Source organism: Amphiura filiformis, chromosome 20 (assembly GCF_039555335.1).
Source record: "Amphiura filiformis chromosome 20, Afil_fr2py, whole genome shotgun sequence".
In the NCBI taxonomy this organism is placed as follows: Eukaryota; Metazoa; Echinodermata; class Ophiuroidea; order Amphilepidida; family Amphiuridae; genus Amphiura; species Amphiura filiformis.
In genome coordinates this window covers 42,340,214-42,357,497 of record NC_092647.1, presented here as the reverse complement: position 1 = coordinate 42,357,497, position 17,284 = coordinate 42,340,214, and the positions used below count along the sequence as shown (strand labels likewise).

Below are 17,284 nucleotides of genomic sequence, written 5' to 3'. Positions count from 1 at the left end.
CCGGTATAAACCGAAATACCTTCAAATGCCCCTTCTGCCACAAAAAGCATAGCAAAGTGATGCCACGTGGACACGTGCATTGACATTAGCCAATGTCTATGGGGTTTTCATATATTTTGGGGTCAAATGTGATTAAGGGGTCACAACACGGCTGTGTTCGTGGTCTTAGACCACAGCTAATTTATTCTTGTCTCTTCCTTCACCAATGTAGTCAATCATAAGAATTATACCTATGAGAGTGAGCATGATCCTGGACAACTTGAAATCACCTACACACCATCGTTTGGAATCAAATCGGCAGATACTGCACACACCTTTCGTACATCTGTAAAGGAAATTGCTTCCCAGCAGGGGTATATAGCAAGCTTCATGACCAAACCATGGGCCCATTCCACTCGAAATGCATGGATGCCATTTCAATTATTCCCTGTGGGACATCAATGGTGAAAATAATCTGATGATGGATAACAAGAATCCAGACAGTTTATCAGACGTTGCGCGACATTGGCTAGCTGGTATCCTAGCTCATGCACCAGCTGTTAGCCTCCTTATGGCTCCTACTATCAACTGTGTGAAAGCATTTGAACCAAGATCTACTAGTATCAATCCTTGTAATGCTACTTGGGGATTTGATAACCGTACAACCGCACTTCGAGTTAAAGTAGGTGACACTGGTGCGTACATTGAAAACAGAATCTGCTCTGGTGGAGCCAATCCATACCTTATTCTTGCTGCAACTGTAGCAGCAGGTATCGATGGTATTCAGAATCAGATGGAACCCCTTCCACATGTCAATGGAAATGCATATGACCCTGACAACATCCCAACGAATACCCCAATACTTCCATCTAATATGAAGACAGCCTTAGAGAACTTGAGTAATGACAGCATCATCTGTGAAGCTTTGGGTGATGACTTTGTGAAGTGTTTTGTAGCTCACAAGTTACATGAACTGTGTATGGAAAATGAGGCTAAAGCCAAAGGAGACACTGACTGGGAAAGGAACCTCTTCTTTGAATACCTTTAGAGTGCCAGTGATTAAAGGCCCATTCAGTAATTCCAGTGAAAATGTAAAAAAAAATAAATTGTGCGTAAATTGCTTGAATGATAAGTCTTTAAAATTGTCACGAGGTATTTTTGAAATGTAGCAATTGGTAGAAAACGAGGAAAACAGCAGTATTGACAAAGTTAAAGCCCCATTCAAATATATGTAGCTAATTTCTCTACTTAAAGCCATAATGTACGATCTTATAAGATGGAATTGTTTTTATTTTTAAACCTGATTTTTGGCATTTTGTACACATGTTCCAACTTGCACCTGAATGGAACCAGCCAAATTTGCATAAAGGTGCAGGTTTGGTCTTTTTGAAAAATATCGTCACAAAGTATCAAATATCGTCGACACTATCGTCTTAAAACTATCATGACAGTGTCAAACAACTATCAAGTTTCATTTGAAAATATTATCAGAGCGTCAAACAACTATCAAGTCTCACTTGAAAATATCTTGTGAACCTCTGGTTTACCAGAAATATCATAGAAAAATCGTCAGTTATAAATAGGCCTATAGCTTCATGATAAGATATCTTATATCGTCCAAATATCGTCAGTTTCGATATGATATCTGCATGATATCGTCAAACTATTATTATACCTAGATTACCTACAAATCTAGCTCACATGATATTTAAAAGATATATACCGTATCGTCTAAATATCGTCAAAATATTGCTACTCTCAAAATGATATTTACATGATATATCATGATCGCCAAAATATCATCTTTCTAGATGCCGTGATTCACTTCTAAAATAATGGCGATATATCCGATGGTTAGAGAATTCTAACTTCATGATACTTAAAAGATATATATCGTCCAAATATCGTCAGTTTCGATATGATATTTACATGATATAGGCCTACATCGCGAAACTACAGACAAATCTAGCTCACATGATATATAAAAGATATATCGTCTAAATATCGTCTAAATATTGCTACTTTCTATATGATATTTACATGATATATATCGCCAAACTATCACCTTTCTAGATGCTGTAATTCACTTCAAAAATAATATGGTGTTAATCTGATAGTTAGACTAGGCCTAATCTAGCGTCATGATATTTAGAAGACTATATCGTTTAAATATCGCTACTTTCTATCTGATATTTACATATATAGCCAAAATATCAGCTTTCTAGATTCTGTGATAAACTTTAAAACAAGTCTAGATTCATGATATTTAGGAGGTATATATCGTCCAAATATCATCAGTTCAAGTTCTATGCCAAAATATCACCTTTAGTCTAGATGCTGTCATGCCTTTCAAAAATAATGGCGATATATCTGATAGTTAGACAAGTCTAACGTCATCATGATATTTAGAAGATATATATCGTCTAACTATATCGTCAACATATAGCTAGATTCTATATGATATAGGCCTACATGATATATTAGAGCTGCTAATGTGCCCATTCCATTTAAAATTCTGTTGACGATATTTCCAAAATCTTCCACAGGGGTCGTGTGTACTTTTAAGTGGAATAGTCCAATATAGCCCAGGGGCTGTAAGCTGCTGTATCATAACATGTAGGCCTAGACACATACGCAGGGGCGTGTATGCATCGATATCAAACAATGCCAACGCAAACTTTATTCATCAGCAAGTTAAGGCTAAGTTACACCCAATGACCACTTTTTAAAGAAATGTATAAACCAAATCTGCAAATTCTCAAAACATGTTAAAAAATTACTTTAAAAAAATGTTTTAAGAAGGAATTAGCAACGGTCTGAAAAACAATTTCTTTCGAGGTTGTCGCTAATTCCTCAATTTAGCTTCTGTCCCTGATATTTTTATTGAAAATGAAAAGAGGATTACACACAGAATTAGAAATAAATTCTGTGGGATTACATGTCTTTAAGCGCGCTTCAGACTCCGTATTGTACGTACAATATTGTATGTACAATACTTTTCGTGACGTCAAAAAGTATTACACGTGCAATAAATAGTATGTACCGGTATAGCATAATCACCACGGGCGAGTGACAAATCATTGGAACCAAATTCAACCAATCAGAATCTACTTCCTAATGACGTCATCTGGAAGACGTGCTGCATTTAATAAAGTTTAAAAAACTAGTGTCAGCAGCCATTTTCTAAGTATGGGTACGCGTCCAGAATTGGGGCAGAAAGTGGAGTATTTCCACGATTATGCCCAGCGCGCAGCACGCACAGGTAATGCTAAACTTTCTTTGCTTCGTTTTAAACACATTCGCATGGTTGGTGAATTTATAGACTCAAAATTTACGAGTCTTACTGTCTATCAAAAATTAAAATATAAGCAATCAAATGACCGGGACTCGACGTACATCATGGATCGAATCCATGGATTCGGCACACTCACCCATGGAAAACAGGGTACTGAAAACCAGTACAGCATGTTAATATCCGGGGTTAATGGGCCATGAGTTAGTTTGTTTACATTGCAGTAATTCCCTCAGAATAGTCAATACAGATTCCAAACAGATAAAACTTACCTCAAATCAGTTTTAGTTGCAACAACAGTAATACACATGTAACAGCACATCTGGTCATTCTGGATTTATTAAGTGTTCATGTTACACAAGCTCAGCATTTTATGGCATAACATAATCCATGATAATAAAAGTATCCAACTCGCCAAGCCAACCAAGGTCCTGACCATCTAAAAGAACATGGTGATATGCAAGGACAAGGTTACCTGCCCAAATCCTAGACTAGTTAGTATAAACATTTAGTAATTGTTGGTATTTGTTCCTACACAAATTTGCCACTTGACCAGGCACACCGTCGACGTCCTATACGATAAATATAAATTTAATACTCCGTTGGTGAGCGACGGGCGAGTGGTAGTGAGCGACAGGCGAGTGGTATTTCACTGAACGCAAGAAAAGGAGTTCTATCTGATTGGCTAGCAATCGATCGCTTAGGTCGCTCAGTAGTCAACTACAAACTCATGCATTCAATTCGATTGAAATCGATTATTCTATTATTGACGAAGATAAAGAGCGTGGTAGTGTGTCAATAATGTACATTGTATTGCACCTGGTTTTACCAGCATTCCTTTATAAAATAATTTTCTCAAAGAGTTGAATATTATCAAAATTTTTACCCAGGATTTCAAATTTTTTACCCACAAATTGCAGTTAAACATATCCACAGCAAAATACCGGTCCTCACTAATTAGTACATTTAATTTCCAGTTAGTACATTTAAACGAGACCTGTGATTTACGTGACAACAAATAAAATTTTCTTACAATAGAAATATCATATGGGATACTGATATGGTAGGCCGCAACCGCCACAACGTGGAGCTGCTACGCGTAGCTGACTTTTTGTTCCGTGGAGCCAAATTGACCAATCATGTTAGAGTTTTTCATTACTCGGAGGTAAAACTGACCAATCAAGTACGACTTACTCATTACGTGAAGCGAATTTATTCATTAAGAATTTGCCAGGCGAGCTTCACGTAGTTGCAAGATATCCTCGGTCACGATAGTTATGATTCAAAAAGTAATTTATGAAAAGTACGAACCGACTTATTATTAAGATGGACATGCACTCACAAGAAACTCATACAGTATTGTACACAACTATATAGCTAGGCAGAGTGGTGGTAAACCATGCACACAATTCTGCGATCTGCAGTGTATCGCCGGGAGCTGATTTGTACATCTTGCGCGGCGTGGCCTGCGGAATTCGACCTTCAGCAAACCAGTTCGGATTTACTTTATATACTAGTAGTAGGCCATGCATACTGTAGTTACGGTACTGCCCGTTTTCCTATACACAATACTCAGTCGCTCACCATTGACACGTGACCTAGTGTATGTTAGAAGTATTATGCCATTGCCTATATGGCGTCACTGTGTAAAAAATAACCAGTCAATATTTAAAGTATTCTCTGAAATTCTAGAAAATATAGTTTTGTAACATTTCCTAAATTTTTAGCTAATTTAGGTGTTTGGAAATATTGGTACTTTTGTGTTTTAGGAAGGATATGTAAACGACAGATAACACCAAAAAATATGAACAAATTATTTCTAAACCGTGTTAAGTCTGCAAACCATTATGCTTCTCATTTTCAAGAACGCTGGTTAACAATAAGCAGACTATTGTCTCATTTCGTAATCAAAAGCCCAGACAGTATTGTTACCTTGCGTTCGCGTTATAATCATTCACCCAACTGAAACTATAATACCAGCTCATTGTTCATTGCACAGGTAAAACAGACACAAGTGCAGTGTGTATTTAACCAGAGAAGATCTGATGTAACATAGTTGAGCTGTTTTCATTGAGTGTTATCTTGGTTTAATAGCTTTTAATGGGGTTTAAGTCCTTCAAAGGTCGTGGTGAATTCTACTGTAGACATGACTGCATCATGATTATTTTAAAGTCAACAACATTCAACAATATGATCACCGTGATAGTATGACAGTATCAGTACCGTGGGTGTCAGTGATCCTGGCCTGACACAGTAGACAAACAAACAAACACGCCACACACATGGCACATGCATGCAAGGTAACATTGACTATACACTAATCAAACAATGGTATTGATCCTGTACAACTGTTTGTGGTTTATTTACATTCGATTCATTTAAAATCCACATAGTAAACATTAATTTTGGCAAGAGTTTTCTCTCTCTGGAGCGATGATGCATCAACTGGCTCCGCGTAATGAAAAGATCTAACATGATTGGTCAATTTAGCTCCGCGAAAGCGAAAAGTAAGCTACGGCGTAGCAGCTCCACGTTAGGGCGATTACGACCAGCCATATACTGATCATGCGAAAATCGTAAAACATAGAATAGAAACAGTGTGGCGGCTCTCAAAATCTCAAATTGTATGCATAGCCTGAGTCGCACGGCCTATCTCGAACAAAATAGCTCAAAATCACCATGCGTAGTTGTTGAAAAACGTGAGGATTTATCGTACTACCACGGCAATTTTTAACACGAAGATATAGGGATGACGACGGTGTGCCAGGCCAACGCTATGGACCTTAAACCATATCTGTGCTTAAACTCAAAATTGACATGACATTGAATTTTATTTGCTCAATTTCATACCAAAATCAAGGAAAACATGGTCTTGTTATTGCAAAATATCATGGAATGGCATGACTCGGTGACTTTCTGCTCATTGATAGTGTTATAAACTTGATTGAATAAGACTAAGATGCCAATTGATATCCTTTGTATTTGAGTTCTCAGTTGATGGTATTAGAACTGTCATGAAGGTAAACATTGAAAGAAATGTCAACAAAACATGCTACTACAGAACTCTATGCCTGACGTGTGTGTGTCTGAGGGCCGATGACACACATTCGATGGGTATGTAGACTCGACGACATGACGTGAGTCGTATACACACTACATTTTAATATAGACCTGCCTGCATGCCTTCACCTTCGGTACTATCCTTTTACTGACATTTATAATATAAATGTTAGGCCAAGTAAAAATAAAAACATGTTTCTCGTCCGGGTTTTTAAAAATTAGGAGAATGAGGGGCTTTTTATTTTGTATTTTTTATTGGAAAACGACGCTAAATACCTGTATTTGGCACCATATTTCGGGTATTCGACATACAGATTGATATCTGAGAAAAAGGAGGAGGCCCTTTTTATTTTATTGTTTTGAGAGGTAGACCCCTTTAGTGATCACAAAACTCTTCTTAAATGATGTATTATGCATAAAATTTACAAAGCCGTAAAATAAGTTTCAACTTCTGAAACATCTTTTTCAACAAGTTATAACTGAAAGTTTACAAAATAAAAAGAAATTTGAAAAATCTTCAAAAAATGAGGAGGGCGCGGACGAGAAACATGTTTTTTTTTTTACTCGGCCTTAAAGATACCGAGCAAAATGTACAGTTACTGGAACTATATAGTAACATTTAAATTAATATAGTCCTGCCAGCAAATATCATGAGCATGTAGTGCCGTATTATTACGCTGCCTTTCGTATTCGCACAGGAGGACAATTTCGACCTCCTCGTTTGTTTACAAACAGAGAGGTAGACAAAGGGCCTGTCAATTCAAAACTGTTCCGCTTGTCCAAAATACTCAAGTATCAAAAGGATGGTCCACAATAGAGTGATTCACGCAACATGTTTTAAATATAGGGCCTACCATTAATGGTGTTAATTTTCCTCGTCTTTGGAATGCACTTCCAGTGTCCGTCAGGGATCAGTTCGTTTTACATAAAAGTATGACTATGAGGCCATTCAAAAGCCACCTAAAACACATTTTATTGAAATGACTAGATGCAAGAGCTGGAGCTGGACTCCTAAATTGTTCTGATATTGTAGCTGAAATATGTGTAATGTGTTATTTATTAATATTATAAATGTGCAATATTTATGTTTTGATTTCACTTGTCTTGGTGGGTTGGAGGGGTCACGCCCCACTGGGTAATAGTGTTTGCGCTCCTGGCTCCTCCTGGCTAGCCCACCGGGACAATCTTTTATAATTTTAATTTTATGATATGCTTTGTGTATATGTGTATTTTTGATGTATTTTAGCCAGTTATGTAAATAAATAAATTTCATGAATAGGGGATTAAAAAACTGTGAAGTAGGACCATGTGCTTCTTTTGTCCAATTTGGCATCAGGATTTCAAATGGAAACAGTTCAGACCCAGAACACGATCATGTCAGAAATTAACATTTTGTTCTGGGTCTGATTATTCGGACTAATGAGCATGCAAGAATTTAGTCTTTCGACTTCAATACACATAAACGACATAGGGGTATAATTAGTTCGCAACACAAACTTAAAAAAAAACAGGCAAACAGACACATCATTTATCGGTATGACATTTTCATTATTGGTGACGCCCTATCTAAGCTTGCACTGAAGTGCCGTCTCAGTTTTGGTGCGCCGACTTGGATCATGTGCTAATGAATTTTTTAAAATTCTGGATGAAGTAATGGATCGAGTATTTATAAAAATGGTACAATTACCGAATAGGGTGTAACTTGATAGACTTGAGTCCAGTCCTCGTTTACGGAGTTTAGGGTTGGGGTAGGGCAGTCTTGTAATAAGACTAGTAGAGTTGCACCCTAGTCGGCAATCGCTCCATAAAAATTTCAAGCATTAAGTTTAGGTAAGAAGTACAAGAATAAATAAATAATAATAAATAAATTTCGGAATTTATATAGCTGTGTAATTAATATTATGACAAACATGCAACTATTTAAGCTACAGGAGCCTGGTATTTTTTAGTGCAAACTCTAATTGAAACCTTGCAATTGCGTTGCTCTGTACTAGCTTTTTGTATACACTTTGTCCCATACCGTTGATTAATGGCACCAAAGTGTGACAACAGGGTCAAAATTACAAACATTGTCTTTGATCAGAAATGTAGCCTAATTGTTGTCTTATTGTAAGCACAACATATCTAAATTCAAGAAAAAATTTAAAAATTACATCATGTTACTAAATATATTTTTTCAACTGGTTTATTGGCAAAAGTAGTCCAAATTCTTCGGAAACACATAACACAAAAGTTCCATGTCAATCCTTCTTATAATTTGAGCAGTTAGAGCACCCTAATAAACTTGTATTTCTGAGACTGAAATTTGCACACTAAACAAGTACTAACTGCACGTATTATGTGTGCATATACCGTTACTGTCCTACGTTTTTCTTAGCTAATAAAATTTTTTGAAGATATTTCGTTTTATACCGGAAGTGACCCCTTAATGACCTTTGACCCCAAATCTGTGTACACCCTATAGACACTAGGTAATTACAATACATGTACATGTGTGCAAGTGGCGTCACTGTGCTACGTAATTTGTGGGAGAAGATGCATTTTAAAGGTTATTTCGTTTTATACCGGAAGTGACCCCTTAATGACCTTTTGACCCATATAAAAATAATATCACATATACACTAAGTAACTGCAAATCAGATGTGAACATTCCGTTACTGCCCTATATTTTGTTTAGCTAATAAAAATTTTTGAAGGTATTTTGTTTTATACAGGAAGTGACCCCTTAATGACCTTTGACCCCAAATCTGTGTACACCATATAGACACTGGATGATAACAATGCATGTGTGCTAGTGGCGTCACTGTCCTACGTAAGTTGTGGGAGAAGATGCATTTTTAGTTGAAATCACGTTTTGACCCCTATGACCCCTGCATGACCTTTGACCCCACAAGTTTCATGTGACATGTAGGGGCATGGTCAATGATCATTGTGACCAAGTTAGGTCAAAATAGATGTAAGTGTGTGAGTGCTAGAGCAAATGTAATGGTTGACAGAAGAAGAAGAAAGAAAGAACCTGTAAGAAAAAAGACACAGCTGTGACTATAAACGTCACGGCTGTGTAAAGAACCGTAAGAAAAAAGACACAGCCGTGACTAACGTCACGGCTGTGTAAAAACTACCCCAAGTATGTAAGAGCTCCAAAAACATATGTAACCCAGTTTTACACAAATTTTACATGAAATTGATACTCTATTCATGTTAGGTACTGTGAAAAAATACCCTTTTTATGTGAATCTTTATACCCCTCCCTTGCCATTACAGTGCCCCCCTGGTGGTTGCTCAGACTGATATTCTCCGAATTTGGACATTCGGTATAAAATCTGACTGGGGAGAAGATACACACTTCCCAAACACCTGGGCTGCACTATAATTTTTGCATAAAGCCAAGTTTCTTTTCAGCGTTAAGCCGTTAACACCACAGTGTTTACGTGCATGACCTGCAAGTGTGTGCATATTGGACCTTGTGCAAACTAATACATGCTGGATGGCAGCAATTGTCATGTCACAATTCCAAGTCATTTTTTGAATACCGATCTAAATGTATGACTCCGAAACTACTGAAAAATGTATTCTTTTTGATTTTCTCACAAAATGTTTTGAGTAAAACAATTCTGTGATTATAATCTTTGGTTCATTGGTTCATTTGTGTTTCAGAAAGATTATTTTTGTATCCACTGTAAATTTTTAAAAATTTAATCATATAAAGGTTTGCTGACTTTCCATAAATTATACTCAAATATTATGTTTTATTACTTTCAGATCAAAATGCAGCAGTCATCTGCATGTTGAAGCGTTGCTGGCCGTACATTAAGGCAGAAGAGGAATGCGCCATGACTCTATCAGGCCAGCAGCATATGCTTAAGGCGACCATAGCTGTGGAGAATTCCATCATCAGTGCATATGCTTCTGGCCTGACAGAGTCTGGGGCATACCTCTCCACTTTTCAAGTGGGACAGAGGTATGTAGTAGTACTAGTACATAGATCAGGGATTCTCAACTTGTAAAAATGTCAAGAATTTTCACATCTACAAGAGGGAGGCCATATACAATGTAGCAAAAATAACCCAAAAATATTGGATTTGCATGATTTTGCTCTCATAAATGGTAGAGTGGCTAATGATCACCCGTACCCATAGATCCACTCTGATCCACCCTGTTGAGTTTTCATACACTCTTTGAACCACATAGCCAATCAGAAAAGCCGTTAGGAAAATACGCTTAATGCATTGTATAATTGCACGGCACGCACTCTGCGTTACTACGTGCAGTGCTTTTCATGCTTTAAGCATCGCGTAAAGATTGATTCATTTTTCTTGCGGTATTTTTCAACATTTTTAGTGTCGATTTTGTTATAAAAATAGCAAAAATCACGGCATTTTTTTCTCATGTATGAAATAGGTTAATAAATGCGTATCACTTATTGCTCGAGAAATTGTACAAAATAATGCACTTGTACTGAGAAATTGATGCGTCTAATGCACTCCCCCCTTCGGGGCTCGTGCATTAAACGCATATCAACATCTCAGTACGTGTGCATTATTGTGTAAAATTTCACTCTCAACAAGTGATACTCATGTATTAACCTATAATTAGCAGTCTAACATTTTCTCTGTGATCTGCTTCATCCTGGACAATTTATGCTGCTACATTGTACTTTACCAAATTCAAGAAAGACGACCTGATCAAAGTGGACATAAATTTATACCGGATGGTATTGGTATAATGGGCATTGGTATATACATTGTAAGTTGCAATTCACAAAACACAATAGCTAGCAGTTATTTCAGGACCACTATATATTATTTTCAATTTCAGGATGTACACCGCTACTTGGAATTTGGAGATTTGGTAGGAGTCACTAAAGCCATCTCTAAGGACCTCTCAGAAAATCTGATGTATGAGGTCATGACTTCTACAGATCTCCAACACAGGAGGCAGCGCAGCTCAGGTAATAGATTCTGTGTGTTTGTTTCACAAATTTTTTTCCTCATCTAGTTGATATATTCTGTTGGCGATCATATTGACTATTGGAGATACACATGTCAGTAAAAGCTCAGTAACTTTCATTCAGAAAATGCACTTGCATCAACATGTGACAGTGAAGGTGTATCACATATAATGTAAATAATTTTATATTACTCAATAAGAACAGCGAATGTACATATAAAAAAGTTTTCAACCTTGAAAAGTAAAACTGCTAAACCATTTTCTTTGTCACTATAATCTACTAAATAATGTACAAAATGTAAAAGATGCCCTGAAGTTGGAAAATATTTTTTAGGTCTTCATCCTTTTTTATATTCCAAACTTTACATCTATATTATATAATTCAGTCCTTTCCTTAAGTCAGCCACAACATACCCAGGAATACATGTAGCAGAATATTCCCAGGAATACCTGTTGTAAATGTAATCACTTTGTAGCTTATATGCATTGATGATCTAAATTATGTGAAAGTAAACACAACAGGTCTGCCTTTTATGTATCACTATCTTAGTTTAATAGTTTGTCTGAGAGCCCTTATCAAGTTGAACGCTTATGCAGAATATGCCTATTTTTAGGTTTATTTTTATTTTGTTATAAAAGCAGATTCACAAGTCACATCAACGAGGCAACATTCAATTAACCAGGGAGGAAGAGGAAAACTGGCAACTCTGTGCCCTTGATATCTTTATCATGCGGGTTAGCAATGGCATTGGCATGTGAAGATAAAAGTCTTCAGAAAACCTACTCACACTGATTAACACTTGAGTTTTGAATTGCATCACCCTCTGGATTACAAATTAAGTGGAGTTAAAATACTATTCCACAGAAGTGAAATAGTATTGGATCCTACAGATAAAGAGGAGGAGGTAATGCCCATGAAGTTGTTGCTCCATGGTTGCGGATAAAGAGATGAATTAAAATTACATGTAAATAGACTTGATAGTTGTCTCTTGAGGATACATCAACATTAGCCATTGGTCTACCATTACCAAGTCATAGTTAATATCAATAGTTCTGGGCCATGTTGACTTCATCTTACGTTACCCTCAATTATTTTGTTTGTACCTTTGTCTGCCAAATGTACGTGAATTTGAAACCATACAAACTGGCATATATAAGTATGATGTATGGAAGATAAATATGGGTGATACCCAGGACTGTTGATTCTCATATTTTTTATTTCCAAGTTCGCTCCAATGTTAACATGCTTGATACCCATATTTTCTGTCAAGACAGAGAATATTACGTACATTTGTATTGACCAAATTTACTTTTTTGGTAACTCTGTAGGTGCAGATTCATCAACGCCATTAGGGAGAAAGTGGGACAGGATCACGCAGTCCAACAAGTTATCCATCAATAATACTGCGACTCAGCTAACTTCCCTCCCTAGTGGCCAGTGCATAAAGCACCTGGGCCTGTTGATCTTCCTCAAGAAGAAACAGGTGAGTCTGACTTTATCAAATTCCCATGACTTTCAATTTGCCCATGGCATATTCAGTGATGCACTTACCACAATAAATGAGTACTTGATTCATGGCATTCCATCGCAAGCCACACGTAAGTATTTTCTTGATTATGTACATGAATTCAAAGATGAGGATATGTCATTGTCTCGTCAAGCACTTATCATTAATTCTTTATCAAATGATTCTGCCCCAGGTCGTCGGGATGGGTTAGGTGTTCATTCTTATCTTTCCACAGGGGACCGTGTTTTGGGTGACAAAGATGTTGTCAACTCAAAATACATACCTACATCAGCTAGAAATAGGGTTTTATATTTCTTCAGGTTAGGCAGATATGATGATGTTTTGAATTTAGTAGGAGTAGCTGATGTTGCAAGTACAAGCACCAGCAAAAGAGTTGTTGCACAGGGGCTATCAAGAACCAAAAAGATCAGGTCTGATGATGTCCCTGAAAGCAGCATGCCTCCTGACATAGGTGATAATTATCAACAAAATGCTGATCCTGTCAAATCGTGTAATGATGCCACCCCATTCATGAGATTTGTACAACACATTATATCTGATTGTGGTATGTTCCAATGGCGTGTACATGCTCTTGATTTAGACATCGTTGTAATGAATGATGTCAATCTCGAGGCAGGTACATTCCATAAGAATAAATTCGTTCACATATGGCGATGGAAATGTGGACAAGGTAATATTTCATATACATGTAATTGTCACATGCAGACGGTCATGAGTGCCATTAATATCAGCAACAAGTGTTGCCATGTCCGTTTTATGACAGAGTTTGTGGATCCAATGTATGATTTGTTATTTAATGATTCTGCTAGGATACCGCAAACCCATATTTTATGTAAACTGAAGAAGTCTAAACAGGGGCTAAATATCCCAGTTCTTAGGGTCGACAGTGATAGTACTTTTCATAGGTTCTCTGTGTTATCTCCTAACATGAGATCCTGTGCCATTGTGACCCTTCAAGGACAGAGGTTTTCGTGCTTGAATGGGAAATGCCTTGCTTCAGCTGGCCACACAAGGAAGCCCAAGGATATAAGCAACCCTCTCAATTGTGAGCACCTGAAATCATTGAGTAATCACAGGGAACAGTGGAAGTTGTTTACTGTTGATAATGATGATGATGATGATGATGATGATGTTACTGTTTCTCCTTCTCATGATACTGATGAGGAGAATGTAGAAGACGACCCTGTAGAAGCCTCAGCTCCAGGGCACTTTGATACTAATACAGGTCTGTGGTCATATGATTGCATTAGTACGCATCAACCAACATCAGAAAATGACCCTGTCCTGCTGAAATCAAGATTGGACAGACTCCAATTATGTGTCACTCAACAGTTAGGCCAATTAAGTGTTACACAACAGTTAGACCAAACTAATGATCAATTTCATGCACTGTCACCACATCTTGACAGAAACTTGATATGTAAATGTGGCAGTAAATACTTTGATGATGAACATCCTGATGGAGTTATAAGAAAAAGATACAACCACCCTACATCTCTTTTTACAGATGTAGGTGTCATTAAAGTGTGTATATATGACCGTGAGTGTCTCAATGGAAAAACTGAATGTCGTATAATGTACTCAGGTGAGCAGGATGCTCTTCATATTTTGTCAAGCCATACAGCGGGGAGATGAAGTAGGGTGGGATTTTGTTAATCATGTAACAAACTCTTCTATGTCACTTACCGGATACTGTTCAATCATGTCATCACGATATCCGAAAGACACTGAATTTATGAGTCGTCAAACTTTTACTGATTTTATTTTTTCGTGGTTAGCCAATTTCAAAATTGATTTCCGCAAAAGTTGCTCGGTGTGTGGCACCAATCCTAAAGTTCTAGCCTGTGATGGAACTAAGATTGGAATGTTTGCAAGGTATTCTTCTGTTTCTTCAATTGAAACACCTACATGTGAGGAAGTGATCCAGCAGCAACATAGCCGGACAGATCGGCAGTTTTTTTCTTATTCTAAAAATGCTAATTCTCATATTAAGCAAGCAAATACTCTTGCTCAGCAGGATTTACTCTATCTTGTTTCAAGATGCCTGGGTCAGTCAGAAAACAAAAATTCAGAAAGAAGTGAAGATGACAGAAAAGCACATATTATGTCTCAAACTCCAGAGAAGTGTCAACCACTGATGAAATCATACATCAATCAAGATTATGATATTGATGTGTTACACGCTCTACACCCTATTATGAAATTTCTTGCAACAAGTTATCCCTATCGTCTCTTATAAATTATCGCTTTTCTGGATCATTTATCTACTGCTCTCAACAATCCAAATGACCAGAATATCCTTTCTTTAAGTACGCACCTCCCAGAAATATTCAAATTACTCCAGGTAGCTACCAAACAATCAGAATTACATGCAGGTGAGATTATTGAATTTTTGAAATACCTGATGGATTCCATTTTGACCATCCACCGATCTGATAAGCAACCATGTGATGCAACTACCATCATTGAGCATTACAATCCAGCAGAGCAGGGACGAGCTTATTATTTCACTGACCATGGGGGGAGGGTAAGAGAGATGCCAATATACTCATGCAATGACAAAGAAAATAAGCAAAAAACTTGTAAAAAAGTATATTATGATTCGTCAAAAGGAGGAACAACATTTCTTTTTCTTTGGTTTTGTCCACTACATGGACACTGTTATGGTTTTCACATTGTTCCTTCAAGTGAAGGACGCAAAGATCCTTTTTCATCTGCATTTTTGTTTATGGAAAACCCTCCAGCTGAAGTATTTTATGACTTCAGCTGCCAATTAGAGGAATATTGTTTGAATCGAGAGCCTTCTTTCTGGCGTGAATGTCGATTTTTTCATGATATTTTTCATGGGTTTTCACACAAATGTCCCAATGTATATTCTTCAAAAAGAGTTCCAACACTTAACTCTGGGGTCAACACTGAGATATGTGAGCAGTTTAATTCATTTCTTCAAAAAATTAAATATAGTGCCAGATCTATGAGCCAAGAGCATTTTGTGTTTTACCTCCAGTTTTTCATTCATCTATGGAATGAAAAGAAGCAGAAGCAGCTGGAAAAGGAACAGAAAGCAGCACATGCATTTCTCTTGTAATTGTTGTCTGTGGATTGCCAAATGCGCACACACCGGCATCTCGGCACACTGTATCAGATACTCCATGATCCATGTAGCAGTTATCTCTGGGTATAAATTAGATCCCATTGTTATATAAGAATGTATAAAAATATAGGTGCTACCTTACAAACTACAGATGTACATCCCTACCCCAACCGAACTTGATTCTTCTCCATGGGAATATTGATAACATTCTTGATACATGTACATAAAGCTGGTCAACCCAGTAAGTTCTGCCTCAACTTTTGTAACTTCTGTTTTTTTAAAGTATAATTTCTTCAAGAGTATAATAATGTCACCTACAAATATGGGAAAATGTATGTTAACCAAAATGACTACTCTTTTATTTATTGAAAAGTTTAATTGGACGTAATCAGTGCATGGGCCCTAAATGATGATGCATCTACTGTGCTAACCTTGCAGGGGCCGGTGTTGGTGTATAGAACTTCATTATCTCAGGACGTATACACTGATTATAACAAATTTTGCCTCTCATCAAGTAAAAGAGTTTTATAGTTTTGGTCAAAGTTTGAAGAGATCATTCTATTTGTCATTTAATATTCACAAACTTGATTAGTATTCCAGGACGAGGTTTAAAAATGAAACTTGTAACTTGCTAACTCTTTTACTTATTGAAAAGTTTAATTGGACTTAGTCAGTGCATGGGCCTTGAAATGATGATGCATCCAATGTGCCAACCTTGCAGGGGCAGGTGTTGGTGTATAGAACTTCATTATCTCAGGACGTATACACTGATCATGTACAAATTTTGCCTCTCATCAAATAAAAGAGTTTTATAGTTTCGGTCAAAGTTTGAAGAGAGTCATGCTACTTGTCATTTAATATTCACAAACTTGATTAGTATTCCAGGACAAGGTTTAAAAATGAAACTTGTAACTTTCTGACTCTTTTACTTATTGAAAAGTTTAATTGGACGTAATCAGTGCATGGGCCCTGAAATAATGATGCATCTAATGTGCCAACCTTGCAGGGGCAGGTGTTGGTGTATAGAACTTCATTATCTCAGGACGTATACACTGATTATGTACAAATTTTGCCTCTCATCAAGTAAAAGAGTTTTATAGTTTTGGTCAAAGTTTGAAGAGAGCATGCTAATTGTCATTTAATATTCACAAACTTGATTAGTATTCCAGGACGAGGTTTACAAATGAAACTTGTAACTTTCTGACTCTTTTACTTATTGAAAAGTTTAATTGGACCTAGTCAGTGCATGGCCCTGAAATGATGATGCATCTAATGTGCCAACCTTGCAGGGGCAGGTGTTGGTGTATAGAACTTCATTATCTCAGGACGTATACACTGATTATGTACAAATTTTGCCTCTCATCAAGTAAAAGAGTTTTA

The 17,284-nt window shown here is 36.9% G+C and overlaps 1 protein-coding gene and 1 long non-coding RNA gene across 2 annotated transcripts in view; both read left to right on the top strand.

Annotated features, from left to right (window-relative positions):
* The first annotated feature begins 400 nt into the window (after positions 1-400).
* Positions 401-1,027, top strand: LOC140142335 (lengsin-like). Its single transcript, XM_072164304.1, has one exon. The coding sequence runs from the start codon at positions 401-403 to the stop codon at positions 1,025-1,027; it is 627 nt and encodes a 208-aa protein (XP_072020405.1).
* A 10,130-nt stretch (positions 1,028-11,157) lies between these two features.
* LOC140143114 (uncharacterized) overlaps positions 11,158-17,284 on the top strand; it is a 31,220-nt gene continuing 25,093 nt past the window's right edge. Inside the window, exons 1-2 of the long non-coding RNA XR_011857622.1 lie at positions 11,158-11,282; positions 12,611-12,765. This is a non-coding gene — a long non-coding RNA (uncharacterized lncRNA). The remainder of the gene's footprint in view (positions 11,283-12,610; positions 12,766-17,284) is intronic.